Raw genomic sequence first — 12,224 nt, forward strand, 5'->3', positions numbered from 1 at the left:
CAAAAAAGTATTAGCTCCTATGTGTAGAAATTTTTCCTTCCCTTTTCCCGTCCCTTGGTTGAACTTGATGGACATGTGTCTTTTTTCAGCCGTACTAACTATGTAACTATGTAACTAAGATCACTGGATCTAGTGTAAAAGGGGGTTTTAAACTGGGCGATTATTGGGCAGATGAGCGTTCCCGAAAATTGACCTGTGTAAACAGGGAGACTCGCTGCCAACATGATAATAATGTATGGGGACGAGTGATCGGAGTAACGACCGCTCGTCCCCATCCATAGCTCCGTGTGACAGGAACTAACGAGCGCCGATCAACGAGACATATTACGTTGCTGTCGCCAAGGGGAAGTATGGAGCGCGCTCATGGGCTGAGTATTCTCCATACTCGGCGGGTGACGGCTGTGTTGCACAGCTGACACCTCACTCCAGTGGGCGGAATAAAAGTTCACCTTAAATTCCACGGTCAATCATGACCGCAGCACTTAAATTGTTGAAACACGCTATTGCGCCCATCCGCGGTGTGATCGGCCGTTTACAATGGTTGTTTTATCAGCCTGGGGGCCTTTATTATCTTTGTACTCTTTTAAAGCTCTGCCTCTGGCAGGGCTTCAAAGGAGACTGTCCGTATCACGATATACTGCAATACATTGTTATTGCAGTATATCATGCAAGCGATCCAATGATCGCTGGTTCAAGTCTCCTAGGGGGACTAATAAAAAAAGTAAAAAACAGTTCAATAAAGGTTTTTTTAATGTTTCAAAAAGTATTACAAGTAAAAAAAAACAAAACCTTTTCCCATCTTTCCCCTAAAGTAATGTTAGAAAAAATAAAACTTAACATAACGGTTATTGCCACATCCGTAAAAGACTGAACTATCACAATATAGTGTTGTTAAACTGGCTCAGTGAATGCCGTAAAGATAAATAAATGTTAAAACACGCAAATTGCTGTTTTTGGTCACATTAGCTCTCCAAAAAAATGAAATAAAAAGTGATCAAAAAGTCGCATATACCCCAAAATGGTATAGGTGAAAACTACTGATCTCTTGGCAAAAAATTTAGCCCTTACATCGCTAAATTGACTGAAAAATAAAAAAGTTATGTCTCCCATGGCAAACATAAAACGTTGTTTATTTTTTTAGCAAATAGATTTTGTTTTTTTTTTAAAAAAGTGGTAAAACATAAAACAAAACATATAAATTTGGTATAATCGTATCAACCTGTAGAATAAGATGCACATGTAGCTTTTACCGCCTGATGGACACCGTAAAAACAAAACCCCCCAAAAAATGGCGTAATCGTTGTTTTTTCCCTGTTTCACCCCACAAATAATTATTTTTCAGCTTCCCAGTACATTATGCAGTACAAAAATTGGTGCCATGACAAACTACAACTTGTCCTGCAAAAAACAAGCCCTCATACGGCTGTCAACAAAAAAACAAAGAAGTTATGGCTTTTGGAAGGCGGGAAGGAAAAAACGAAAATGAAAAAACTGAAATTGGCCGTGTCTCCAAGGGGGTTAAAAAAACACAACAACACAGCATCTAGTATCAGAAAAAACACAGCACAGGTTCTAGTATAAGCATTAACAAATACAGAATCAAGTATCTGCAATATTAGAAAACAGAATCTGGTATCAGCAACATCACAGCAAAAGATCTAGTATCAGCAACACCCAAACACAAGATCTAGTATCCGCAACATGACAGCAAGAGATCTAGTATCAGCAACACCAAAACACAAGATCTAGTATGAGCAGTGCCACAAAACAGGATCTAGTATCAGCAATACTAGAAAACAGGATCTAGTATCAGCAGCACCACAAAACAGGATCTAGTATCAGCAACGCTACAATATAGGATCAAAGAACAACACCAGGAATAACATAACACAAAAACTTTTATCAGCAATACAACACAGGATCTAGTATCAGGGACATCACAACACACAATCTAGTACCGGCAACACCAGAACACAGGATCTAGTTCCAGGAACATCACAACACAAGATCTAGTACCAGCAACACCAGCACACTGGGTCTAGTATCAGAAACACCAGAACACAGGATCTAGTACCAGGGACAGTGCAACACAAGATCAACAAGTATCAGCAACAAGACAGAATCTAGTATCAGAAACCCTAAAATACAGGATCTAGTATCAGCAACAAGACAGAATCTAGTATCATAAACACCTACAGGATCTAGTATCACAACACGGGATCTAATATACAAGCAACACCAGAACATAGGATCTTTTATCAGCAGTACAAAATACAGGAACCAAGAACAACACCGGAACAACATAACACTTTTACCAGCAACACAACACAGTATCCAGTATAAGCAACACTACAACACAGGATAGTACTTCCAGTTTAAAGGCTCCTGGACTCATACATTAGGGAACTGCATTATCAGAAATTAAGACATGTCAGAAGATAAATTGTGAGGTTCTGTGTCCTCTGTGACCCTTATAGATTACTAGAATGATGGGGTCATGATACTCCTCCGAGCTCTGTGCCCCTTTGCCTTCAGACTTATTATACACATTCATAAAAACAGCCATAATTGTTTGATTAGTGGGAGCCCACACAAGGGTTTCTGTGTCTCTACGGAAACAGCTGAGCATAGAATATTGTAGAGTGACATGGACATGTACACTCCTCAACATTGAAATTGCAACGCCAAGAAGGAAAGGTTTTGGAATTGTGGAAATCACAGGCTCGATAGACATGTTAATGATATGCAAATAATAAAAACAAAATATTCCAAACATCTTGATTTATGTGCTCGATAGGAGACAAGTCCAGAGACGCTGCAGGTCAAGGTAGCATGTTTAGGCCACACAGGCTGCTCAAAGTAGCACGAGCAAAATGCGGCCTGGCGTTGTTCTGCTGAAAAACGGCTTCAGGGACACTTTGAGAAATGGCCATACCACTGATTCCACAACCAAATCAATGTAAAGCCGAGCTGTTAGTGTACCCGAAATGAAGACTAGAAGGGTCCGTCTACCGTAGATTCTGCCATCCCACACCATGATCCCGGGAGTATGACCAGCGTGATGTTCTTTTGTCAAGGCCTCTTCATGGCATTGCCCACGTGGTCTCCAGAACAATCTCTAGGTATCATTGTGTCCAAGAAAAAAGTCGGACTCATCGCTGAAGAGGATAGACCTCCATTCCAGCCTCCATTTCTGTCTTGCTGTGCACCATGATAGCCTTTGAGAGCGGTGGCGTGTGGTCAGTGGAACACCTGCAGCTGCAAGTCCGGCTCGTAGCCCAATGTCGTGCAAACGCCTTCTGATGGGTTGTATCTCCAATGGTTGCTGCCCTAGGCTTGGGATGTGATGTCTAATTTCACTTGCAGAACAGAATGGATCACTACGCCCCATTCTTACAATCAGACGATCCGTCTGTGCAGATGTTCGCCTCCCCCAACTCTTGCTGTCATTTCCATCATTCTTGTTCTCCCAACCTCTGGGACACACAACGTTGAACAGTGCTGACATCTCGGCCTAGGCGCGTAGCGATCTGCCGGAGTGATAAACAAAGGTCTCTCAGTTCAAGGATTCTATTCATGTCAGTTTGTGACAAGTGGCGATAACTGGTACATCGACGAACCGGAGGCATCGCACAATCATCCCACACCACTCGATCCGATTTTTGATGTTTCATGTGGCTAAAAAACATTCCTTCTGGCTTTTATGCCTCCCACATGCCACAGATTGGAGCTCAGCGCTTGAAAATTTGATAATTTGCAGATCTTAGCAAGAACTGCTACTTCCGATTTGCATAACCTTACGGCTGGTCCTTCTTTGTGTTGCAATTTCAATGTTGAGGAGTGTATTTGGATGATATATTGAGCACTGGAACAATAATAAAGTATCAGCTTTGTAAGTCACATAGTATTGGACATAAATAGGCAGCATATGACAATGTTATGGCAAAAAAAAGTCCAGAGGGCATATGAGCATGTTAAATCCAGTAGGCATATGAACATGACAAATCTGGCCCACTGAATGGAAAGAGATTGGCTGGTGATCTTATTATGCAGGTAATGAGAAGTAAAAGTAGACATGAACCCCATACAGTATATTGATCACTATAACAATAGTGAGGTAATTATCAGCTTTGTCATTCAATAGGACATATGGACAGGGTGCAATAAAGACAACCACAATAATGCACTCTGAGACATTGGCACCCAATCTCAATGGCCACTCCACTCATAAGAGTAAAGAAGATTTCCACCCAACTAACCATAAGAAAATAGCTATTTCTTAGAAAATTTAAGTTTTAGAGAAGATTTTTTTTATATCAATAGAAAAATTAAACCTGTTACAAGGGACAATATGTCAATGGCGCGGTGACACAAGAATGTTGATGGAACTGTAACATTTGTGACGATTTCTGAAATAGTTTGAGCACTTCAGAGAGTGACACAAACCCTGCGGAATCAGTGGAAGTCTGCGCTCATGGACTCTATAATATAATTTTCTATCATTTGAACACGTCAAAAGATACAGGAGATATCCACAGTTTTTACCGACCTCCAAAAAATAAATTATCATTTGGTAATGACATGCCGAAGTATTTAAATTTTTTTTTAATGTTTGGAGCAAAATGTTTGGAGCAAAATCCCATTTCAGGGCTTATTCAGACGAACGGGATCTACGTCCGTGCAATGCGCGTGATTTTCACGCGCGCCGCACGGACCTATATTAGTCTATGGGGCCGTGCAGACAGGTGCGTGATTTTTACGCTGCGTGAGTCCGCAGCGCAAAAGTCACGACATGTCCGTTCTTTGGGCGTATTTTGCGCATCACGCATCCATTGAAGTCAATGGGTGCGTGAAAATCACTCATGCCACACGGAAGCACCTCCGTGTGACGTGCGTGATTCGCGAAACAACTGTGAAAAGGATGAATGAAAACAGAAAAGCACCACGTGCTTTTCTGTTTACAAACATCCAAACGGAGTGTCATAATGATCGCGGCTGCGCGAAAAGCACGCAGCCGCGCATCATACGGGGCTGACACACGCAGCTGTCAAGTGCCTTTTGCGCGCGCAAAACGCCGCGTTTTTTGCACGCGCAAACGCACACGCTCGTGTGAATCCGGCCTCAATGTTATTGTGTTTACAAAAGTTGCAGCCCTCATGTCATGGTCGTATTGGATGACACTTGACCCTAGGACAGTAGAGCACCATTGACCCAAGATAAAGTGGCACATGACGGCTCTATTAAAAGGAGACGTGGCTAGTACTGTTATGGGTTATGTGCTTGTGACTTTTGTGATTCCGCCGCAAAAAACGCGACTCAGAAAAAAATATATCTTATACTTACCCAGGAGTCTGTGTTTCTTCCTCCTGGCCGGCCTCCTGGGAGGACGTTTCATCCCTTGTGACCGCTGCAGCCAATCACAGGCTGTAGCGGCGGTCAAATGGGATGAAACGTCATCCGGAGAGGCTGGCCTGGATGATGTCAGGGAGCCGGCCTCCTGGGATGACGCTTCAGGCGTCACAGGCTACTGCGGTCTCCAGGGATATAACATCATTCCAGTCGGCTGGCCTGCTAGCAGGCCGGCTATGTGCTGCGGTTTTTCGCAGCGGACATTCCGGATGAAAAACTGCACACAGTTTGGTGTGGTTTTTCGGCCGGAATTCCCTGCGGCGAACACGCCGGATATGCTGCGTGCTTTTACGCAGCGTATTCGCCCTGTGTGAACTCAGCCTTAAGGCCAGAATCACACATAATTTTGATGCAGTTTTTGGCTCCGTTTTTTGAGCAAAAGCCAGAAGTGGATTAAAAAGTAAGGAAAGGTATATAGAAAAGGCTGATGCATCTCCTTTCTTTTGTGTCTACTCCTGTGTTTGGCTTAAAACGGCATCAAAATTGTGTGTGAGATCCTGGTCTTAAGGAGGCACCTGCTGACATTGATATATAGTAAGTTGCTGCACTATCAAGGAACAAATGGCTGGCATCGCTGTGAGGCACAATGACATACACAGAAGAGAGGTAGCCCCATAGCAAATGGACCAAGCAGGACTGGGTCCCCTCCCTCTTAGGCTGGGTTCACACGACCTATTTTCAGGCGTAAACGAGGCGTATTATGCCTCGATTTACGCCTGGAAATACGGCTAAAATACGTCGGCAAACATCTGCCCATTCATTTGAATGGGTTTGCCGACGTACTGTGCCGATGACCTGTAATTTACGCGCCGTCGTTTGACATCTGTCAAACGACGACGCGTAAAATGACTGCCTCGTCAAAGAAGTGCAGGACACTTATATACATTGTGTGCAGGACACTTCTTTGGACGTAATTTGAGCCGTTTTTCATTGAATTCAATGAAGAACAGCTCTAAATTACGGCCGTCAATGACGCCTCGCAAAATGCGAAGACGAGCAATTACGTCTGAAATTACGGAGCTGTTTTCTCCTGAAAACAGCTCCGTAATTTCAGAAGTAAATGTCCCATTCCAACCGCATGTTCTATATCTATGGTATGTTTGCCCGTGATGGGGCACTAAGGCTGGAATTTTTTATGGGGACTGTGAAGATGGCACAAGCTGTGACTGTGAGTTTATAACATGCCCAGGTGTTTGTGTCCAAGTACACTGCAATAAAAGGATGTAAACTAGTGCATGTTTAGGAATACATTTAAATGTTTTTTAAAGGTTTTTTATATACAGATCTGTCAAAAATAAAGCGTTTGTTTGGTATACTTTTGATATTGGATCAGATCTGTGTACTGCATTCATGTTTTCTGTGTCTCTCTCTCTCGGATGTAGCTGAACATAAAGTACACAAATATATGAGGCTATACATTGATTTGTCTGCCCACTGATTTCTACTGCAAAAAGGAAAAAACATAACTTGAACGCGTCTCTGTCCAGTAACTTTAGGCCCAGTTCACACAGAGTTTTTTGGCACTGAAGCAGAAACCGCGTTGGAATCAGCACCAAAATACGGCCGTTCCAGCGCAGCTGCTCCGGTGCTCTTTATTTACTGTGCTGCAGTGATGACATGCCGTATACTCATGTGCTAACTGCAGCCAATCAGGGGCCTCAGTGGTATACGTCACGAGAGCTCTGAGGTCAGTGATTGGCTGCATCGATCACGTGGGTATACGGGCATGTCGTGGCATTCACCAGCCTTGGCCAGATTTTTCACGATTCCTGGTTTTATTTTAAAAAATGTATGCAAAATATCGCAACAAAAGTGCAATGATAACGCAGCATAAATTGACATGCTGCGGATTAAAAAAACGCACCGCAGATCAATTTATCGGTCTTCTCAGCAGCTTTCCCCGCAATGAAATCCGTTGCGGAAAATACGCAGCTAATCCGCCGAGTGTGAACGGAACCTAAAACTGCAAGACCGTGCAAATTCATGGTAAAACTTTGTGCATTTTTTCTCGTGCGGTTTTAGGTCGCGTGGCAAGAACCGCACCTCAACCCCATTGTCACGGAAAAGGATCCCTGCAGCAAACTAGTGACGTTTATTCAAGATTTTCCCAGCATATTTTCCTGAATAGAAACGTATGGTAGTATGACATTGTAAACCTTTATTGTTCTCCATATAAATGTACTACGTGATGTGAGTATTATGAATGGTGTGATATCCGGAGCGGCCGGCAGTATCATCAATACAGGACCGTCCACCGCTGCGGCTCCTCCTTGATCCCTGACAGCTCGCCTCACGTGACATGGGCTGGTTGATGGGCGGGGCCTCTCCGGGACCCAGTGCGCGCTCCCGCCCCCTGTGTCTGGTCGCTACCGCGGACGCGCGCTCAGTGACGTCAGAGCGGCAGCGGAGAGACAGAGCCGGGAGATAGCGGGAGGGATACACCGAGAGCGACAGACTGACGGACAGTGAGAAGCGGCGCTACACCTAGCGGGATCTACTCCCTGCCGCCCTCCAACCGGTCCTAGGAAGCAAACCCACCTCCTCCCCCCTCCCTTATCAACACCGGGAAAAAGGACCCGGGACCCCTCCACCCCGCCGGACCCGGGACCCCCCGAGCAGTCATGGGCTGCACCCTGAGCGCGGAGGAGAGAGCTGCGCTGGAGAGAAGCAAACAGATCGAGAAGAACCTGAAGGAGGATGGGATCAGCGCGGCCAAGGATGTCAAGCTGCTGCTGCTAGGTGAGACATCCTCCTACTGTGTGTGAGAGAGAGAGCGAGAAAAAGAGACCCCTGTGCTGTGTGTGAGACCCCCGTCATACGTGCTACATACTGTACATGTATGTGTGTATGCAATCTATCCATACATATACATTGTATCCATCCACACAGACACATCCACACATATACATTGTATCCATCCACACATATACATTGGATCCATCCAAATAGACACATCCACACATATACAGTGTATCCATCCATACATATACATTGGATCCATCCACACATATACATTGTATCCTTATCTGATTTCCTGCGTGACTTACATATACCATCATATCCACACTATAAAATGGACTGCACATCTCATTAAATCCTTGTAAATGTATATATTATATATACTCTCCCAAACCCATGGCTGATCCCCTTCTCTGTGCTCTGTATGGCAGACACCCCTCATTTTCTGTAACCGACACCCCTGATGTGGGATGATCTGTGAGCAGCTAAGGATGTCCAAATTATAACTGATGCCTGAATCCTCTGTGTCTGTTACCTAGATATATATGTGTTTGATATATTGGGGGAGGGGTTGGGGGGCTGCATTTAATGCACTGTGGTCTATTTCAAAGAAAATGCCTGCAGCAATCTGTCAAATGCATCAACATGGTGACAGATTGTCTTATTTTGCTGCTTGCCTATATTTGATGTATGAGGATTATACATGGAGTCGGATGGGTGTGAGGTTATGTTATTGTGGAGTGCACAGGGGTATCTCTTCTGTCTGTAGCCTGTGCTGGCTTCCATCTATTCATCCTGATGGAAAGTCTTTTTTTCCTCTCTGACCCTACAGGGGCCGGGGAATCTGGGAAGAGCACCATTGTGAAGCAGATGAAGTAAGTGCCCTCCTCCTCCCCCTCCCCTCTCTATGCTGTGTGAGCCGCCATGTTTGTGCCTGGCCCTGTGCACTGATTGCAGGGAGCTGTTCACAGCTTGTGGTGCTGAATCTACTATGTGAATGTCTGGAGCTCTGCTATTCTTATCACACTGTTGGCTGCCTCTTTATTAGTCTAGTTGTGGGCAGAGGGCTTGGGCTTCCCTTTAGCATTGTAGATGTGTGTGGCAGCCATTAATGCCCTGGATCTCCTTGCACACAACACAGGCTTCACATTAACACTGATCCTCATTATTCCTCCTGTAAATAGGTAATGTCTGTTTATGGCTTTGACAATATTGCTGAAATAATGACATATAGCAGGGATCTTAGAGCAGTCTCCAGCCCCATCATTCTGTGGGTGGCCAGCAGGGGGAGACACTGCAGGGTGTGTGATAGCTGGGTGGATGCATAGAAGGGGGAAGGGGCTATGATGAGTACTAATTTATGGATTGATCAGCATGTTGGAGATCACCCTATATAGTATATGACTACATGGCAAAGTATAAGATGTTATTTATTTTCTGTTCTTTACTAATCCTTAAAGGCCTATTTCCATGAGTGATATTGAACCAACTGCAGTTATTTCATTTTTTATTCATGCTTAGTCAATCTATTAAATGATAAATGCAAATTTTGTCCTTTTGTTCTTTATTTACATCCATTGATAATAATTACAAACGCTCAGTATCGTTCATATTGACAATAATTCAATAATTGATCTATGTAGAAAGTCCATTGTCTATACAATGTGTCCCATCCTTTGTTATCACTGCAAAGTACAGATTGTGTCCTAGATCTTACATGATGGGATTCTATAATACCAGCATCTGTGGTTGGGTGATCTGTATACTGCTGTGTGACTGGGAGGATATATATATACATGAATATGCAGATAGAAATGTGTTTGCTTTGTAAATGCATTGCAATCTATCCCCCTATGCAGTATTAATGTATCGGTCTGATTTATGGGGGTCTATGTGTTATAGGCTCCGGTGACAGCAGAGCTGCTGAATTCCAGTAATTTGTTGGCCTTATTAAAGATGGCCGCCCTATGAATGTAGCTCCATCCTTCTTCTCTGCTGGTCTGCCAGCCATAGGATAATCCTTGTGCTGCAGAGATGATTGAATGTAGTGGGGGAGAATTGGTGTTTCTCTGCGCAGAGGAAGCGATGCTTTTATTATAGGTGATCGATCACGGCTCTGCACGATTTTACATGGGAGCGATGTTACAATGATATATAATTTGATCAGGATGCCTATACAGCTGCTGATCGTTATATCGGTGCATATGTAATTGTTCTTTTGGCTCCACTGTCGTGATTTTTGCCGTCTTCCCCCGTTCCCACGCTCCTTACACAAGCCGTATTGAAGCGGTTCAGGAGGTGGACAGCGCCCAACCGGGATTCGGAAGTATTGTGGGCGGAGTCTGAGGGTTCGGCTGCTTTCGTGTATTTACGTGGAGGCTTCGAAAGCAGGCGTTCAGCTTCGGCTATTTCCGGATGAGATCGGAGAATCTCGGCAGTGTGGTCTTGCGTGTTCTTCCCAGCTCAGATCGTTGCTAATTCATTGTAACATGCTGTTTTGTAAATTCGACAGCGTTTTTGGAAACAGTTAGGGTATGTGCACACACACTAATTACGTCCGTAATTGACGGACGTATTTCGGCCGCAAGTCCCGGACCGAACACACTGCAGGGAGCCGGGCTCCTAGCATCATACTTATGTACGATGCTAGGAGTCCCTGCCTCTCCGTGGAACTACTGTCCCGTACTGAAAACATGATTACAGTACGGGACAGTTGTCCTGCAGAGAGGCAGGGACTCCTAGCATCGTATATAACTATGATGCTAGGAGCCCGGCTCCCTGCACTGTGTTCGGTCCGGGACTTGCGGCCAAAATACGTCCGTCAATTACGGACGTAATTAGTGTGTGTGCACATACCCTTAGAGGATACTCATATGATGATTTAGTGCTGGAGGTCATAGTGCTTCTTTTAGTGTTTCTTGGGCTATGGATTTTAATAACCTTAGTATACTGCACGTTATTAATTGGGTTATTATCTTGTTTTTTGCTTTGGATTAGGATTCTCAGCAGCACTAATCTAGCGGGTGGGTGCAGAGCAGCCCCATAAAGTGGCATTTGGGGGAACACAATGAAGCTTTCCAACATATGATAATAGCCACTTTTAGTGACCCCTCTGGGCCAATCAGCAACACTGAAAGGGATCATGTGACTCTTTAGAATTCCCAAGGAATCAACAATTCTTAAAGGGGTTGCACGGTTTTAGCAAATTTGAATGTTGATTTTTTTGTTGTTACATAATTAAAGGCTATGTACACTTTTTGAAATCGTTTTTTTAATTTTTTTTAAAATAAAAATATCTATCAGTGTGATTGGTGCAACTTTCAAAATACAATTTTCACTTTTTGAGATACAGCTGAATTGTATCCTGTATACAGAGCAGCTGTATCTACTAGCGCTGAAACCTGAATCAGTCAGGTCCGCAGGACTGACGGGTTCAGTGTCAACAGGTCCTGCACGTCTCTGACATGCAGGATCGAGATGTTACCGATCACATCTAAGGCTTTGTTCACATTTCTCTGTTCAGGCATTCTGTTGGAGCGTTCCGTCAGAACGGAGCCCTGACTGAAACAAACAATAGTCGACTGCGCTATTCATTCCGTCAAAACTACGGAACCCTTGCACGACGTGGACAAATGGAAACCATTTGCATCAGATCCGTCACCATTGAAATCAATGGTGATGCAAATGGGAACCTATGGTTTCCGTTTTTCAGTCGGGCTCTGGAACGCCTGAATGGAGCTCTGACACAGATGTGAACGAAGCCTAATTTCATAACTTAGATGTGATCGATTACGGGTGGATCCTGCGTGTCAGAGACCCGTTGACACTGACCCATCAGTCCTGCGGACCTGACAGATACAGCTGCTCTGTATATACTTTCTGTATTAAGTCTTCACTGGTTTTAAGATCTCTGCTTGTTGTCATTCAGTAGGAACATTCATTGAATCAAATTCTGTCCATGGTCATGTGATGACACACAGGTGCTGGGAACGTTAGAAGACACAGCTCTGATACACAGACTGTAACTTGAACGAGTCGCGCACCTGTGTGTCCATCACATGACCATGGACACATTT

The 12,224-nt window shown here is 44.2% G+C and overlaps 1 protein-coding gene across 2 annotated transcripts in view; it reads left to right on the forward strand.

Annotated features, from left to right (window-relative positions):
* The first annotated feature begins 7,774 nt into the window (after positions 1-7,774).
* Positions 7,775-12,224, forward strand: part of GNAO1 (G protein subunit alpha o1) — a 160,866-nt gene continuing 156,416 nt past the window's right edge. Inside the window, exons 1-2 of one of the 2 annotated variants that reach the window (XM_075838711.1) lie at positions 7,775-8,148; positions 8,981-9,023. In XM_075838711.1, the coding sequence (XP_075694826.1) occupies positions 8,031-8,148; positions 8,981-9,023 (161 nt within the window). In that variant the 5' untranslated portion in view covers positions 7,775-8,030. The remainder of the gene's footprint in view (positions 8,149-8,980; positions 9,024-12,224) is intronic. The other variant, XM_075838710.1, reaches the window with a different exon arrangement.

This window comes from Rhinoderma darwinii, chromosome 9 (assembly GCF_050947455.1).
Source record: "Rhinoderma darwinii isolate aRhiDar2 chromosome 9, aRhiDar2.hap1, whole genome shotgun sequence".
NCBI lineage: Eukaryota > Metazoa > Chordata > Amphibia > Anura > Rhinodermatidae > Rhinoderma > Rhinoderma darwinii.